At 41.8% G+C, this 18,614-nt stretch overlaps 1 protein-coding gene across 2 annotated transcripts in view; it reads left to right on the top strand.

The window, feature by feature from the left end:
* The first annotated feature begins 731 nt into the window (after positions 1–731).
* Positions 732–18,614, top strand: part of TTC4 (tetratricopeptide repeat domain 4) — a 31,793-nt gene continuing 13,910 nt past the window's right edge. Inside the window, exons 1-7 of one of the 2 annotated variants that reach the window (XM_047872213.1) lie at positions 732–927; positions 1,540–1,657; positions 2,408–2,569; positions 8,312–8,389; positions 10,083–10,207; positions 11,781–11,855; positions 17,583–17,669. In XM_047872213.1, coding sequence (XP_047728169.1) covers positions 811–927; positions 1,540–1,657; positions 2,408–2,569; positions 8,312–8,389; positions 10,083–10,207; positions 11,781–11,855; positions 17,583–17,669 — 762 coding nt within the window. In that variant the 5' untranslated portion in view covers positions 732–810. The remainder of the gene's footprint in view (positions 928–1,539; positions 1,658–2,407; positions 2,570–8,311; positions 8,390–10,082; positions 10,208–11,780; positions 11,856–17,582; positions 17,670–18,614) is intronic. The other variant, XM_047872215.1, reaches the window with a different exon arrangement.

Here is an 18,614-nt window from a genome sequence, read left to right as displayed (position 1 = left end):
GCGGGTAGGGAGGTGGTTAACCTCAGAAATAGGCATGTCTGATCACATAGCCCCTTTTCTCAAAACTCTCCAGAAGCTACCACCGCACGCTGAGGAAGACCCAAGTCAGAATCACTACTCATCATCCCTCTCACTTCACCTACTCACCCTACTTCTCATTCTGCACCAGCACCCCCTTCCCCCAACTCCCCTCCCTGCAGCTGGGCCCTGCCAATCCCCTCCATGGAGAGTGCTCTCCCCGCGCCCTCACCCCCCAACAGGCCCTGGCCACTTCCGGCCTCCTCCTTTGCTTGCATGCCTGTACACCCAGTTTGAAACTTTCCCCTGATAGCTCTTGCTAGCACCTGACAACCTCTTACAAAGTATATGTTTACCGTCTGTCTCCCCGCACTACCTGATCAGCTCCTGGAGAGCAAGGGTTTTATCTGCTTTTTATCTGCTTTCCCCACCACTGTATATCCAGCCACCACAATAGGCCTGAACACACAAGGAGCTTGGGGAACACGTGTTAACTGGCTGAACAAACGAGTTAACGGAGTGATAAGGGGGCACTGCGGGGCGCTGGGTTTATCCACCATCCCAAACACTGGGGGGGGGGGCGGGGCTGCGGCCAGCTGAGGGGAGGGCGGGGCGGGGGTGGTGCCGGCCGGGAAGGGGTGGAGCCGGGTCGGCCGTGTCCCGAGTAGGGCGGAACCCGAGGCGCGCCGGCGGGCGCGGGCCCGGAGGACTGAGGGAAGAGCACCCGCGCTGCCGGAAGTGGCCGCGCGTTTTTAGCCGCTGCGACCGTGGCGCGAGAGCCGAGGGGTCGCCATGGAGCAATGGGAGCCGGACGCCGACGCTGACGCCGACGATGCCATGGACGCGTTCCTGGAAAAGTTCCAGAACGAGCCTTACAGCGGCGGCTTCCACGAGGACCAGTGGGAGGAGGTAGGCGGCCCGGGGCCCCGCACGTGTGTGTTGTGTGTGTGTGTGTCGGGGTGGGGGGGTCGTCGCGACACCTGGGGCTCCTGGGCACGGAGACGCCTCCCTCATCCCCGGGCCTGGCGCTGCCAGCGGATAGGTGGTTTCCACTTGGGAATGATAGAAAATCGGCCTCGAGGTTTTGAGGGCCTTCTTCAGCTGTCAGTACATTTAGGCGCCAGACCCACCTGTGACTCTACCACTTACTGGTTCGGCTACTTAATGTCTCTGAGCCCGTGGCCTCGTTTGTAAAATTTCCTAAACTGTAGCCCACAGTCTCGTAGGATTGCGGCGAAGATGAAGGGATATGGTGGGTACAGTGACGGGGACGCAGGAGCGCTCAATTAGCGGTGATTACCGCGGCCCTTGTAAAAACGCGAGAACCGAAAGAATCTTTAGAGGTCGTTACCCCGCGCTATCATTTTACAGTTGGGAAACTGAGGCCTGAATAGGGAGAGAGATAGCTAATCCTGATTTGCAAATCATGATGAGGAAGAAAACTCTGACGTAGAGATACGGAATTGGATCTGCCCAGTGGAAAATCTTATTCCTACAGTTCGTTCTTGTCTTAATCTCCAGGAATTTGAAAAGGTCCCCCTATTTATGAGGAAAGCGCCATCCGAAATTGATCCCAACGAAAATCCTGACTTGGCTTGCCTCCAGTCAATTATTTTTGATGAAGAACGATCTCCAGAAGGTATCTGACATGAGTCTAATATTTGTTTTGTGTCTCCGTTGGATTCAGGTAAAGAGCGAGTCAGAAAGGTTCTGATTGATAACAAGTAGTTAACCTGGTCTAACTTGTCACTATTTATTCCACGCATACCCCCCCCCCCCGCCCCCCCTTTTTTTTTTGATACGTACTAATGCTAGGCATTGGGAAATACAGGGGTGAGTGAGATGGCCCTCAAGGGTTATGCTCCCGTGGATGGCCAGATTGTCCTATGTGTATCTGGTAAGTGCCAACACGTAGCTATATACTATGTGTTGCTGGAACACTGAAGAGGGGGAGGTAGGAATGGGCTCACAATGGACTGGAAATTTGAACCGATTCTTAACGATTTTGTAGGCTCTTTCTAAGGTGAGGAGGGGAATTTGCACTCCTGGGATTAAAACATAAGCAAAAACAAAAGTAGAATTTCCCCCCATTTCTTCAATAATTAAAAAAAGTCCATTCTTCAAGAGGTAGGATAAGTATACTTTTTTTGTAAGTACCTAATAATCTACCTCGTAAGATATTTGGAATTGACTATAGCATTAAGTATGCATGACTTATGTCTCTCCATGTTGATACCCAGTTTTATAGCATTAATTTTTGAGTTTTCTTTTTCTATTTGTTTCTTCTATTTGATTTATCATATGTCACATTATTGTATGGTTTGGAATCTATTTTTAATGAGCCTTTAAAAAAACAGGAAATAGTGATTATTTATTCTCTTCTTTGCAGAACAGGCCAAGACCTACAAGAATGAGGGCAATGATTACTTTAAAGAAAAAGACTATAAAAAAGCTGTGATTTCGTACTCTGAAGGATTAAAGAAGAAATGCACAGACCCTGATTTGAATGCTGTCCTTTATACGAACCGGGCAGCAGCACAGTACTATCTTGGTAATTTATTCTATTATTTAGTGCTTTCTAAAGAATTAACTTATGGTAAAAGCCATTATGTTGGCTAGTGCAGAGTTTGAGAGTGTCAGAAGCAGAGCTGCTTATCTCAGAAAGCTAGGCAAGTTTAACTGAACTCCGATCTTCCAGGTGGACTTGGTGAAAAAGGAAACTAGATTGTGTAATTCTTACTATCTGTTTTGGGGTTTTTTTTTTTTTTTTAAATTTTTTTTTTTCAACGTTTATTTATTTTTGGGACAGAGAGAGACAGAGCATGAACGGGGGAGGGGCAGAGAGAGAGGGAGACACAGAATCGGAAACAGGCTCCAGGCTCTGAGCCATCAGCCCAGAGCCCGACGCGGGGCTCGAACTCACGGACCGCAAGATCGTGACCTGGCTGAAGTCGGACGCTTAACCGACTGCGCCACCCAGGCGCCCCTGTTTTGGGGTTTTTTTAAGCTTATTCATTTTTGAGAGACAGAGAGTGAATGGGGGAGGGGCAGAGAGAGAGGGAGACACAGAATTGGAAGCAAGCTCCAGGCTCTGAGCTGTCAGCACAGAGCCCGATGCGTGTCTCGAACCCACAAGTAGTGAGATTGTGACCTGAGTTAAAGTCGGACGCTTAATCGACTGAGCCACCCAAGCGCCCCATCTTACTATCTGAACCAAACAAGTGACCTGCCTTAATAAATGAGTTGGTATGATCTGAGATTTGTTTTAGTCCAAATGCTTCTCTCTCAAAAAAAAAAAAAATGTGTTTTTGTTTTTGGCCTTTTATCCTATTCTTTTTTTTTTTTTTTTTAATTTTTTTTTTTAACGTTTATTTATTTTTGAGACAGAGAGAGACAGAGATGAACGGGGGAGGGTCAGAGAGAGGGAGACACAGAATCGGAAACAGGCTCCAGGCTCTGAGCCGTCAGCCCAGAGCCCGACGCGGGGCTCAAACTCACGGACCGCGAGATCGTGACCTGGCTGAAGTCGGACGCTTAACCGACTGCGCCACCCAGGCGCCCCCTTTTATCCTATTCTTAAGGATGCTAGAAGGATTCAAGAAATAGAGATTTTTTAAGTGACAGAACTATATAAATCAAAGGGAGAATTTTTCAAAGAGCATTCTGTGGGACCTTTGATGTGACAAATACTCTTTAGGCAAGGAAATTTGGAACTTGCTGCTGCTTTGTTGCAGATTTGCAGTTCACATTAGTATGTTCAGGATGCTGGGATGACCTACAGCAAAGAACCCTACCTTACGATTCTTATGTTTTTGTAAGCTCCTTTTCAAGTAATGCTTATTACCATGCAGGACTGTTGAGCAGATGTGACTTTGGGAAACACTGGTTATTCGGTAACATTATTGCTGGTGACTAGTCTTGGTCATGTTAGACCCATGTTTCTTATCACAGAGTTGAAAGACGACCTGAGGCCTTGGGCATTTCTGAGGGACTGGTAGAGCATAAGCCTTGCAGTCTAGCTGGGATGAGTCAGGTGGGACCATTTGAGCAGTTTCTCCCCAGTCATAGTCTGCTCCAACTGTTGTCTCCTTTAGTGTGTTTCATTATACAATCCTAAATAGTAAAAGTGGTATAGAACTTAAGAGATTATTTGGGCCAACCAACCCCTCGTTTTACATAGACCCAGAGAGGGACCCTCTGGTTGGTGTCAGAACCAGGACTGGAAACCCATTTTTCTAACTTCTGGAGGTATACGTTTTCTTCTTCAACGGACAAACTTGAGTTCTTGTTCTGTGCTAGGCATGGGCATTGCAGAGATGGGTAAGACCTGGCCTTTCCCTGAGGAGTTTCATTCATTTCCTTAGTCAGTAAATACACATAAAGCATTTACTGTGTGCTATGCATTTCACTGTGATCAATAGCTACATGTTCTTTGGGCAACTTTAAGACTGTCCTGTATAGGGCCATTAAGACCAGAAGAAGCACCTTGCAAGAAGAAAACCGTGTGTGTGTGATGCTAGAGGAGTAGAGGCTTGATAATCCCTGCTGTTCCTTAAATGATACCTCACTGGTACAGCTCACAGAGCACTTCCACACTTGTCATCCCTCTTGACCTCATAGCAACTATGTAATGTAGGTGAGCTTGACTGCTTTTTCCCTAGTCAGAGTAAGAAATTGTCGTAAAATACAGCAAATGTAGTAAAATGAATTGGGTAAGGGTACACAGTGCTAGGATTAGTATGCAGAATCAGGTTTGATTCAAAGCGCACTAAATGGAAGACCCCTTTACCCACACTTCCAGAAGTACCTGGTGCTGTCAGTTCCTTAGTCCTGAGTACTTTTAGGTTCTGCAGTACCACTCACTAGCTTTGGGGCTTTCCCTTTGCTGGCTTAGCATTCAGTTTTCTTAGGCCTGATTAGTCATTTAGCCCTTGTCCCTTTGTTTTCCGGCTTTAAAATGTGTTCTGTATTCTTACTCTTTTTGTCTCTGTGGGTTTGTGGCATTTTGGGGGGAAAGGGGAAAAGTAGTGGAGGTTGAGTTAAATCCTTATCTACCTTATCTAAAGGTTCAATCTACCACCTTTAACCAGAAGTCTTTGGATCTCTTATATATATATATATTTTGTGTAGTTAAAATGCTGTTCTTCCAATATTGTATTCCGTTCTTTTCACTTAATTTTATAACATATAAACAGTTTTACCTGTCATTAAAATTATTTGTGAATATTATTTTAATAGCTACATAAAGCTGCATCATTTGGACACATCATTTGGAATCTCCATACTATTGGCTTCACTGTTTGCTATTATTAAATACACAGCTGCTTTTAGGTGTTTTAAAATAATGCAATAATGAACACAGTGTTAAAGTTTTCCACTAATTCTGATTCATCTTAAGGCTAAAGCAGGATTTGGCAGACTATGGCTCACATGCCACATCTGGATCCTTGGCTTCTTATGAGCTAAAAATGTTTTTTATATTTTAAAGAATTATAAAACAAGCAAAGACGAATATATAACAGATCATATTTGGCCTAAAATATTTACTATATCTATATGGCCCTTCAGAAGAGGGTCAGAAAAATTTTGCTGACCCCGTGCTAGAATTTTTAGAAGTGAAAATAATAGGTAAATACCAAACTGTTAAGTAAACTAGAAAGTGAAAATCTACTTCATGCCCTCCTCGTTTGGATAACCAGTGTGTGTGTGATTGCAGACCGTTTTGTTTTTTTTTTTTAATACATTTATAAATACATGTGTGTGTGTACATGTGCCTGTATATTTAGATTGGTTAGTTTTACAAAATCATATTTGCATTTTATACATTGACATTATACACATAGAACAACCACTTAAAACTACGTAGTACAGGCATCCTATCATGTGCAGATCCTTTCACATGCAGATCTATCTTACTCTTTTCTTTAATGGCCGCATACTATGTAATAGTATGGATTAACCATAGTTTGTTTCCCAAATTTTTATTTAAATTCTAGTTAGTTAACATATAATGTAATATGGGTTTCAAGAGTAGAATTTATTGGTTCATCGCTTACAATACCCAGTGCTCAACACAAGTGCCCTCCTTAATGCCCATCACCCTTTTAGCCCATCCCCCCACTCACTTTCCCTCCAACAACCTTCAGTTTGTTCTCTATATATAGTTAAGAGTCTCTCATGGTTTGTTTCCATCTCTTTTTTTTTTTTCCCTTCCCCCATGTTCATCTGTTTTGTTTCTTAAATTCCACATGTGAATGAAATCTCATGGATTTGTCTTCCTCTGCCTGCCTTATTTCCCTTAATGTAATGCATTCTAGCTCCATCCACATTGTTGCAAATGGCAACGTTTTATTCCTTTAAAAAAAATTTTTTTTTATGTTTATTTATTTTTGAAAGAGACAGAGCACAAGCAGGGGAGGGGCAGAGAGAGAGGGAGACACAGAATCTGAAGAAGGCTCCAGGCTCTAAGCTGTCAGCACAGAGCCCGATGTGGGGGTCGAACCTACGAACCATAGGATTGTGACCTGTGCTGAAGTCGGACACTTAACCGACTGAGCCACCCAGGCGCCCCAACATTTTATTCTTTTCGATGGCTGAGTAATATCTATGTGTGTGTGTGTGTGTGTGTGTGTGTGTGTGTGTGTGTGTCTTCTTTATCCATTCATTAGTCATTGGACACTTGGGCTCTTTGCACAGTCTGGCTATTATTGATAATGCTCTTATAAACATTAGGGTGCATGTGTCCCTTCACATCTGTATTTTTGTATCCTTTGGATAAATACCAAGTAGTGCAATTGCTAGGTCGTAGGGTAGTTCTATTTTTAACTTTTTGAGGAATCTCCATACTATTTTCCAGAGTGGCTGCACCAGTTTGCATTCCCACCAACAGTGCAAACCCTTTCTCCACATCCTCACCAATATCTGTTGTTTCCTGAGTTGTTAATTTTAGCCATTCTGACAGTGGTGACATGGTATCTCCTAGTGGTTTTGATTTGTGTTTCCCTGATGATGTGATGTTGAGCATCTTTTCATGTGTCTGTTAGCCATCTGGGTGTCTTCTTTGGAAAAGTGTCTATTCATGTCTTCTGCCCATTTCTTAAGTGGATTATTTGTTTTTTGGCTGCTGAGTTTGATAAGTTCTTTATAGAATTTTGGATACTAACGCTGTATCTGATATATTATTTGCAAATATCTTCTCCCATTCCGTAGGCTGCCTTTTAGTCTTGTTGACTGTTTCTTTCGCTTTCCAGAAACTTTTTATCTTGATGAAGTTGCAATAGTTCCTATTTGCTTTTGAGACGTATCTAGTCAGAAGTTGCCCTAGCTGAAGTCAGAGAGGTTGTTGCCTGTTTTCCCCTCTAGGATTTTGATGGTTTCCTGTCTCATATTCAGATCTTTCTTCCATTTTGAGTTTGTATGTATGGTGTGAGAAAGTGGTCCAGTTTCATTCTTCTGCATGTTGCTGTCCAGTTTTCCCAACACCGTTTGTTGAAGAGACTGTCTTTTTTCCATTGGATATTCTTTCCTGCTTTGTCAAAGATTAGTTGACCATATATTTGTGGGCATAACCATAGTTTATTTAGTCATTACCATATCGAGGATAGTTAGGGTATCACCAGCATTTCACAATTAAAACTAATACTGCAGTTAACATGCGTTTACATTTATCCTTGCACATTTGTCCAAGTATTGTTTTTTAATGTTTTTATTTTTGAGAGGGAGCGGAGGGGCAGAGACAGAATCTCAAGCAGGCTCTGTGCTGTCAGTGAAGAGCCCAGTGTGGGGCTTAATCCCACAAACTGTGAGATCGTGACCTGAGCCAGAATCAAGAGTTGATGCACACTTAACTGACTGAGCCACCCAGGTGCCCCTGCCCAAGTATTTTTAAGGATAAATTCCCAGAAGAATATTGTTGGGTGAGAGTCTACACCCAAAGTACATGCTAATTTGCTCTCTAATTTATCCTTACACGAGTGCCCTTTTTCCATGTCTTCACCGATACGGGATATTATCTGTCTTTAATTTTTACCAGTTCCATGTTAATTTCAATTTCTTCAGTCATTGGTGATGTTGAGCATCTTTTCATGGGCTTGCTAGCCATTTAGTTCTGTGAGTTTCCAGTGTTAGAAATATTGCTAAGACTCTTGATGAGCTCAACTATATTTTTTTCTAAAAACCATTGCTCTTTTTTATATTCCTCCAAGACTGTATAAGAATGTGTCTCTACACACAAATTTTTGCAAATATTCTGATCTCAATCTTGTTTTCTCTTTTACTAAATGGTGACTATTAGGCAATTTTCGTTCTGCTCTCAATGATGTGACAGCTGCCAAAAAGCTAAAACCCTGCCACCTCAAAGCAATAATAAGAGGTAAGTATCATAGAACCACAGTATGATTGTCATCATGGAAAAGTTGGCACTTACTGCACCAAGAGTTGAGGAATTTTAAGCTTTAATATTAAGAGTCTGATATACTAATGAAGTCACCTTATTTTTGCATTCTTGATATTAAGTTCCTGGTTATTATCAATAGCAGCATGCCATTTTTAAAAGAATTTTCCAGAGAATAATATAACCCTTTATGGTTTAAGAATCTGTAGAGAAATTGAAACTCCTCATTTTAAATTAATAATAAAATTAATTAAAATAAAGCAGTTCCAGAAGCTGCATTCTAATTTTTTTTTCCAAATTAGCTGATTGAAAGGTGAGATTTTCAAATGCCATGTTAATTAAAAGGTAAGTTATTGGACCTTTGCTGAGAACTCTTGATGCTGAGATGTTCCCAGATTATATTTTCTTTTGTGGTCTGACCTTTCTATGTAATAATAGTGCTATATTACTTTTATATTTTACCTTTTCTTTGAGAAGCTCAAAAGTGCTTTGTAAACTTTAATTTATTCATCACATATTAATCTTCCCTATATCCCCATGGACCAACTGCTTTATCCTAAGCCAAATGCTTTATCAAAGTTCTGCCTCTTTATTTTATTTATTTATTTATTTATTTTTTTCAACGTTTTTTATTTATTTTTGAGACAGAGAGAGACGGAGCATGAACGGGGGAGGGGCAGAGAGAGAGGGAGACACAGAATCGGAAGCAGACTCCGGGCTCCGAGCCATCAGCCCAGAGCCTGACGCGGGGCTCGAACTCACGGACCGTGAGATCGTGACCTGGCTGAAGTCGGACGCTTAACCGACTGCGCCACCCAGGCGCCCCAAGTTCTGCCTCTTTAGATATGTGTAGTTAGGGGGTGGTAGGTAGATCCGTGTTCCTCAGCTGTAGGGAAAGAAGGTACTGTTCAAAGATTAGCAAGTACATTCACTCTAGTCCTGTGGAATCGGCTCCAAGCTGGAGTCTAATCCTTGACTGAATTCAGTTTTACCTCAGCATGTGACCATGGCAAGACATCCACTCTTAGTATCAGTTTGCCTATCTCTGGAAGATGAGGTTAGATTCTGTGGACATCGAAGCCCTCACAGTTCTGATATTTTGAAATTCTGTGGAAAGTCTAAAGGGGCTAACTGGAGAAGAACAAACATGGCGAGAGGAGAGGCAGCTGCCTTTGGGCACCGTTTTAGGAGAGATCATTGTCTTTGGTCTTGCCACTGCTTTGATGAATGGCTAATGTCAATTCTGCTTTCTGTCTCCGTTTAAAATATCATCTGAGATGGGCTTTACTCTGATTTGCAGATGAGGAACCTGAAGCTCGGAGGTGCTCAGTACTTTGTCTAATGTCTAGTTGGTAAATGACAGAGCCCGATTTCTAGCCCATATCTGTCTGATTCCAAAGTCTGTGCTCTTTGCCATTAAGCTGTAGCTTTCCCTACTTTAAAAGCCCTTAATACCAGGAATGCTTACAGGAGTTTTGAGCTGAATGGGCCCTAGAGATCTTTCTGATCTAAGATACACAAAATATTCTTCCTTGTCTGGGGAATGCAGTACAAGGGGCTTTAATCATGTTTTCCCTTCAGAATGCTGGCTGGTGGAGGTGGGGGTTCTTGTTTAAGAAGGCCTCTTTCCATGCATATTGTCCACGTATATTAAGGGTTCTGGGTTCTACAGGTGCCTTATGCCATTTGGAACTGAAAAATTTTGCTGAGGCTGTGAACTGGTGTGATGAAGGGTTGCAGATAGATGCCAGAGAGAAGAAGCTTCTGGAAATGAGGGCTAAAGCAGACAAACTGAAGGTAGGTGGCAGAATCAGTAGCCAGTTGGCATTTGTTACTCTGCATTAATTATTTAGTATTTCCCAGATTGTATCTTTTGGGTTGTTGTAAACTTTTTCTTATTTTTTTTTAAATGTTTATATTTTTTTTTTGAGAGAGAGAGAGAGAGTGTATGCGCTTGCAAGTGTGCATGAGCAGGGGAGATGTAGAGAGAGAGGGAGAGAGAGAATCCCAAGCAGTCTCCTTGCTGTCAGTGCAGAGCCCAACATGGGTCTTGAACTCCTGAACTTCAAGATCATGACCTGAGCTGAAATCAAGAGTTGGATGCTTAACTGACTGAGCCACCCAGGCACCTCAACTTTTCTTCTTGAAAAACAAAACCCAGGGCGCCTGGGTGGCTCAGTCGGCTAAGCATCCGACTTTGGCTCAGGTCATGAGCTCCTGGTTTGTGAGTTCGAGCCCCACATGGGGCTCTGTACTGAGAGTTCAGAGCCTGGAGCCTGCTTCAGATTCTGTGTCTCCGTCTCTCTCTGCCTCTCCGCTTGCGCTCTGTCTCTCTGTCAAAAATAAATAAACATACAAAAACAAAAACCAAACCCAGAACTATTCCCTATCTTTGGAACTCTGGAGAACACAAATAAGTTTATTGTTTATAGTTATAATGTGTTTATAGTTATAATGTGACAGAGGCAAGCAAGAAATATAGTATATAGAGTAGTAGTATCTAACTCTGCCCTGGGTGAAAGCAGGGCAGCAATGGGGATGGCAGAGAAGACTGGCTGAAAGAGGTGATGCTTCTGTCTAATCTCTTGAAGATTGAGCAAAAGTTTACTCAGCTGGAGGGTGGGGTGTGGGGAGTGGAGAGCATTCCAGACAAGAGAGAGCATAACTATGGGCAAGTTCTTGATATTTCTGAAACTCAATCCCCTCTTTGAAAATTGTGGACATAACATATGCCTCAGGTTTTTATGAGGGTTGAATGAGAATATGTGTGTGCTAGTACATTCTTGACTTATAAGGAGTTGATAAGTTTGTGGCTATTATGATTTGAATAAATAAGAAATGGCATAAGACTGCCATAATGTAGCCTGCACACTGGGTAAAGCTCTTGAAAGAGCTTTTGTTGAACATTAAACAAAACCTTAAGCTTCTGCCAGCGTTGTATAACTCCCAGCTTAAGACACCTATAACTTGCTGATGAAATGCTATTTCTGGCACATAGTAGCAACAGTGATGATAAAACAGTAATACTGGCAGAATACCATCAGTATGAAAAATAATGTCCAGCATTTGGATAGCATTTACTGGCTGTATCTTCCAGGTGCTATTTAAATATTTTTACTTAAATGAATTCATTTAAACCACACAACAACCCTACAAGGTAGGAACTATTCTGATTCACCTTTCAGGAGTAGGTAGCTAAAGCATAGAGATTAGGAACCTGCCTAAGTCACGTAGCTGTGGTGAAGCTGGGCGTCGGAGTCAGGCAGTCTGGGTCTAGAGTCCACGTGCTTAGTCCCTATGCGTCACTGCCTCGCATGTCTATTAATACAAAGCCGGAACTGGACTTCAAGTCTCCTGATTATTGTTCTAGGTCTGTCTGCACTGCTTATACTATGGAGGGGGAATTCTCAGTGCTATGGGAGCCTTCAGCTGGCCCTACAAAGGGGTAGGTTTTAGTCAAAGGTCATTCTGGACATATAAAATGATAGAAAAAGTAGATATCTGTTGACTCACATGGCTCAGTGACAGAATTCTGAACCTAGGTAACTGAGAGAATGTCTCGTAGGCTACTGTGTAAGGCCATAGCCAAGCTAATCCACAAAAAAACCCATAGTGGACCTAAATGAAAGCTGTAGGTTCTGTAGCACAGGCACAGTTAAAGGAATATTTCAGGGCTCCAAAGCCTGATATTGGGTATAGGTAACACTGCTTGCTGAGTATCAGGATTATTCTATATCTGAGTATAAACTAATTCTGGATTCCTGTGTGCTTGGTGTGTGTACGCAACAGACCTCATATGGTGATGGTAAAATCAGACAAAACAGCCATCAATACCATCTGGTATTTATTACCAGAAATAAAGTATGGAATTTTTTAAATGATAAAAGCTTATCAAGAACATTTAACAATTCTAAATATGTATGTAAAGTAAGAAGAGCACTTTAAGATGCATGAAGCAAAAAAATTGATAAACGAGACAAATCTACAAATAGGTGTAGATGTCAACATCACTCAGTAATTGATAGAACAAGTAGATAAATTGGCAGAGAGAAGTGACATCAGCAAAAATGGCCAATTAAAGACCTGCTAAAATTCTTTACTTGATAAAAATGTATGGAAAACTGGCAAAATGGTCCGTCAACTTTTTCAGAACTCTGAAATGAGCCAAAGGCTTGCAGCAATCAGGGAGTGTTTATTCAGGAAAAGTGTCTGAACCTCCAGTAAGCAGAGCAAGCTTTGTGACATTTTTACTTACCCTGTTCCCATCTCCTATTCCCTATTTCCATTTCCCTACTACCACAGTAGCCTTGAAAGAATCATGGTGAAAATGAGCAGCTTGGCAGCCACCAGAGGAGGCAGATAGGATTAGAGCCCTTTCAAAGCCCCATTCCTAGAGAATTGTCATTATTTGACCATCTGGGTGGTTTCCAAGAAGACCCCACTCACCAGGCTGATTTAATTTAACTCATCTTCGAGCTATCCCAGTATGAAAAGCTTTTGGGGTTGGGGGAGCTGGGTGGGAAGAAGGGGTGTGTCAGAAATAATTAGAAGGAATTAGTTAAGATTGCCACTGCCTGAGATAGTGCATAACAGGGCAAACAGTAGGCTTACCAGAATACTTAAAAGGAAAAGCTGGGAAATGAGATTCTGCAGGGGCTTTGAAAAGCTCCAACATATTCCTGAAGATCTACAAGGTCACATGCGTGTCCAGGGCTATGCATGTGCTCAGGAAAGATCTAAGAAGGCCCTTAGCTTTTACCTCTGGCTGACTTGGAGGCTCTGTGAAAGCTGTAAGGGAAGGCTAAGGCTGCATTGTAAACAGTGGGTGAGTGTTGAAGGTGTGCCACAATATGCACAGAGAGCCCTCCAGCAAAGAGTGGGAGACTTTTTGCCTTCAGGCATTTAGGGAAATCTGTCCAATCATTAGCTGACCACTAAACTAACTATTCAGGGACTTTCATGTCACATAAAACAGAATACACGCTTTATAGAATTAGTTCAGGAAAGTAATTAAAACAATAGGAGAAGCAATATCAAAAACTGGAGGGGAAAGAGGAGAATGCAATTTCCAGAGTTGCCATATTGTATTATTTTAAATGTCTGGTTTTCAATACAAAATTACAAGACATGCAGAGAAATAAGAAAGTATGATCCCTACACAGGAAAAAAATCAATAGAAAATGTCCCTGAGGAAGCCCAGACATGAGACTTATAAAGACTTTAAACCAGCTCTTTCCAGTATGTTCTAGAACAAAAGAAAGAACTAAAGAATTAAAAAAAAAATGAGAACAATGTCTTACCAAATAGAGACTATCAATAAATTATAAAAAAGAATCAAATAGAAATTCTGTAGTTGAAAAGTATAACTGAAATGAAAAGTTCACTAAAGGGCTTAACAGCAGAACTGTGAAGATAGGTCAGTTGTGATCACCCAACGTGAGGAACAGAAAGAAGAATAAAGAAACATGAAGAGAGACTGAGCGGCGTGTTGGATGCCATCAAGTATATCATCACAGACGTGGGAGTCCCAGGACAGGAGAAAGTAAAAGAGACAAAAGAATACTTGAAGAGATAAAGCCAAAACTTCCCAGATTTGATAAAAAGCAGTTATCTACCCTTCTAAGAAGCTTAACAAACTCCAAGTAGGATCAACTTAAAGAAATCTGTACCTGGACATATCATAATCAAACTGTTGAAAATCAAACACAAGAATGTTAAAAGCATCAAGGGAGAAGTGACTCTTCACGTATAAGAGAGCCTCAATAAAAGTAACAGCTGATTTCTCATCAGAAGCCACGGAAGCCAAAGGGTTCCATGGATTGTCATTCAAAGTGCTGAAAGAAAGACTGTCAACTAAGAACTCTATATCCAGCAAACCTATCCTTCAAAAAAGAAGGAACACTCTTGATTTACAAATGATACAATCTTATATATAAAAAATCCTAAGGAATCCACTAAAAATCTATTGGAACTAATAAATTAGTTTAGCAAGCTGTTGGTGAACATTCCAAATATGAGATTAAGAAAACAATTCCATCTATAATAGCATCAGAAAGAATAAAATATTTAGGAATAAATAAAGTAGCATAAAACTTATAATCTGAAAATATAAAACATTGTTTAAAGAAATTAAATAGAAAATAGGAAGACATTCATAAATCAGATCTTTTTTTAATTTTTTTGTTTATTTTTGAGAGAGAAGAGTGTGAGAGTGGGAGGGACAGAGAGAGAGGGAGACACAGAACCCGAAGCAGGCTCCAGGCTCTGAGCTGTAGGCACAGAGCCTGACGTGGGGCTCAAACTCAACTAACCATGAGATCATGACCTGAGCGGCAGTCAGATGCTTAACCGACTGAGACACCCAGGCGCCCCTGAATCATCTTAATATTGTTAAGACGACAGTGCTCCCCAAATTGGTGTATAGATTCAACCCAGTGTGTATCAAATTTCTAACTGGCTGCTTTGCAGAATATTGACAGACTGATTCTGATATTCATCTGTAAATTCGAGGTACCCAGAATAGCCAAAAACAATCCTAAAAAGCATTAAGTTAGAGCACTGACACTTCCCAATTTCAAATCTTACTAAAATTTCAAATCTTACTACTGTAGTAATCAAGACATTGTGGTACTGGCAGAAGGACAGACCTATAGGTGTAACAGAATTGAGAGCTCAGAAGTAAACCCTCACATTCATGGACAGTTAATGTTCATCAAGGTTACCTAAAGTATTCAATGGGGAAGGAACAGTCTTGTCAATAAACGATGCTGGAACAACTGTATATCCCCATGCAAAGCATGAATTTGGACTCCTACCTCATTTCGTATGCAACATGGATCAAAGACCTAAATGGAAGAGCAAAGCTACAAAACTCTTTTTTTTTTTTTTTTTTTTTTTTTTTTTTTAGAGAGGGCATGGGGAAGGGATGGGAGGTGGGGGACAGGGAGGTGGGAGAGAATCTCAAGGAGGCTTGGAGCTGTCAGCACTGAGCCTGATGTGGGGCTCAGTCTCATGAACTGAGAGATCACAACCTAGCTGAAATCAGGAGTCAGACACTTAACAAACTGAGCCACCCAGGCACCCCAAAGCTATAGAACTCTTAAAATGTTGGCATTAATCTTCATGACCTTGGATTAGGCAATGGTTTCTTAGATATGACACAAAAAGCACAAAAAACAACAAAATAGATAAACTGGACATCATCAAAGGTAAAAACTATTGTGCTTCAGAGGCTACCATTGAGAAAGTGAAAAGACAGCCCACAGAATGGGAGAATATTTGTAAATCATGTATCTGTTAAGGGTTGTTTTTTTTTTTTTTTAAGTTTTATCTGTTTTATTTTTGAGAGAGAGAGAGAGCGAGCAGGGGAAGGGCAGAGAAAGGGGGAGAGAGAGAATCCCAAGCAGCCTCCACACTGTCAGCACAGAGTCCGATGTGGTCTCAAACTTATGAACCATGAGATCATGACCTGAGCTGAAATGAAGATTTGGATCCTTAACCAACTGAGTCACCCAAGCGCCTCCTGTTAAGGGACATTATCTGGAATATATAAGGAACTCTTAACATCTCAACAATTAAAAGACAATCCAACTTTTTAAATGGGCAAAGGATCTGAACAGACATTTCTCCAAAGAGGGTACGTAATGGCCAAAAAGCATATGAAAGATGTTTAACATTGTTAATCATTAGGCAAATGTAAATCAAGACCACAATGAGATTCTATTTCACACTGGGATGGTTATCATTTTTTAATTAGTTAATCAATTTTGAGAGAGAGCACAAATGGGAGAAGGGAAGAGGGAGAGAGGGAGAGAATTCCAAGCAGGCTCCACACTGTAAGTGTGGAGCCCAGTGTGAGACTCAAACTCATGAACTACAAGATCATGACCTGAGCTGAAGTCAGACACTTAACTGACTGAGCCACCCAGGTACCCCTGGTTATGATTTTTTTTTAATTTTTTAAAAAACTTTTTTATTTATTTTTGAGACAGAGCATGAACGGGGAGGGGCAGAGAGAGAGGGAGACACAGAATCCGAAGCAGGCTCCAGGCTCTGAGCGGTCAGCACAGAGCCCGACGCAGGGCTCGAACTCACGGACCAGGAGATCGTGACCTGAGCGGAAGTCGGATGCTCAACTGACTGAGCCACCCAGGCAGGCGCCCCATGATTTTTTTTTTTAAGGAAAATAAATGTTGAGAAGTATGAGGAGAAACTGAAACCTTTGTGTGTTGCTGGTGAGAATGTAAAATGACAGCCATTATGGAAAACCGCTTGGCAGTTCCTCAGAAAATTAACCACAAAATTAACATATGAACCAGCATTTGTGTTACTAGGCATATACCCAAAGAATTTGAAACAAATATTAAAATAAATACTTGTACATGTGCCACAACACTCCACTGTATTCCTGTAAATCAGAGTAAAAACAACAGGGGACAGAGTCTACATCATCCTTAATCATTCTCTGATGTGGACCAGACACTGTGATTGGGTGTAGCTCAACTGTAAAGGCACTGAATTGGACATAGTTTTTAGTGGTATCAGTGGGGTGGGGTACTCTGGATAGTGTAACCAAACTTCCTAACAGCAGAAAGGAGTTTTGCAGCTCTGTTGGCAGACTGGATTGGAGAAGGAATGGACAAGAGTTACCAGCCATTGTTAGCCTTTGTGGGGCTTTTGTGGGGAGGCTGAGGTATGGTTGGTACTATATTTTAGGTCAGAGGTCAGCAAACTAGCCAAATCCAGCCTTTGGCCAGTTCTTATACATTCTGTGAACTAAGGATGTTTTCACATTTTTAAAGAATTCTAAGCACCCAGACATGTGCTTTTAAAGTTTGTTTAATTAATTGGCTAATTAATTAATTTAGAGAGGGAGAGAGAGAATCCTAAGCAGGCTCCACACTATCAGTGCAGAGCCCAGTGTGGCGCTCGAACTCATGAACTGTGAGATATGACCTGAGCTGAAATCCAGGAGTCAGATGCTTAACTGACCCAGCCAGGCACCCCAGATGTGTGCTTGTGAAATGTTTATTGAACTGAATCAGGCCGCTGGTATTGCTTGACACAGGAGCCTGGGTTGGATACATACCAAAGATCATAATTAAGAAGCAGGCTGGGGTAACAGAAGAGGAAGCAAGTTCCCTAAGATGATGGATCTCAATTTCATTTTTAGAGAACTGAACAGAGGGATATAAGAAAAGCAAAGATGAAAGAAAAGAAGGAGCAGAATCATAATAAGGCTTTACTCCAGGCCGTCAAGGTGAGTGCTCAAACGTCAGGCCCGTATGGTCTTGCTAAATCCACTGATCCTCAAGCTTATTGGGAACCTTTCTTGGGATGCTTTACCTGAATTTGTTCATTTTCTTTCTGCTTTGGTGAAGCAGTGTGGTGAAGGGGCTCTGGAGTTCCATCCCCCGAGGTCAGTCAGCTCTCCTGCTTGTGTACATGTGTTGATCTCAGGTAATCTATACTGAATAGTTGCTATGGGTTAAGCAGTATTTAATCTTCACAGTAGCCTTTTGAGATAGATCTTCCATCTGCTGCTTTGCTAGATGATGATCTTGTCTCAGAGCTGAAGAAACCTTGCACAGCTGATGTGTATCAGAGCCAGGTCCTTGCTCTGAGCCATTGCACCCTGAGAGAGTCTGAATTTTTAGGAAGCTGCTCCTTTATAACAAAAAGATTTGACCCTGTCCTTTCTTCCCTGCATTTTAAATGGATGTAGTCTGAGCCAAACCATGTTTTCACCTGGATACCTAGCAAGGCACCTGTAGAGGTTTGGCTTGCTTGGTCTTCACAAGGGAGAGGATACCCGCCATGAGATTGTGGAGTAGGCCCTTGGTTTCATTTTTTGTTGAGTTAAATTATGCACCATTAAAGTTACTTACTTGGGGCGCCTGGGTGGCTCAGTCTGTTGAGCGTCCAACTTCAGCTCAGGTCATGATCTCATGGTTCGTGAGTTCGAGCCCCACGTCGGGCTTTGTGCTGACAGCTCAGAGCCTGGAGCCTGCTTCGAATTCTGTGTCTCCCTCTCTCTCTGCCCCTCCCCTACTCATGCTCTGTCTCTCAAAAATAAATAAATGTTAAAAAAATAAATAAATAAAGTTACTTACTGACTTTGAGACCCTCATACTAAGATGCACTCCACTAGTCCCTCCCCCACAACAAGCAATCTGCTAATACCTGTTAACAGAATGTAATACTC

This window comes from Prionailurus viverrinus, chromosome C1 (genome assembly GCF_022837055.1).
Source record: "Prionailurus viverrinus isolate Anna chromosome C1, UM_Priviv_1.0, whole genome shotgun sequence".
Classification (NCBI taxonomy): Eukaryota; Metazoa; Chordata; class Mammalia; order Carnivora; family Felidae; genus Prionailurus; species Prionailurus viverrinus.
Note: the sequence above shows the minus strand (reverse complement) of the source record. Positions and strands in the feature narration are given on the sequence as shown.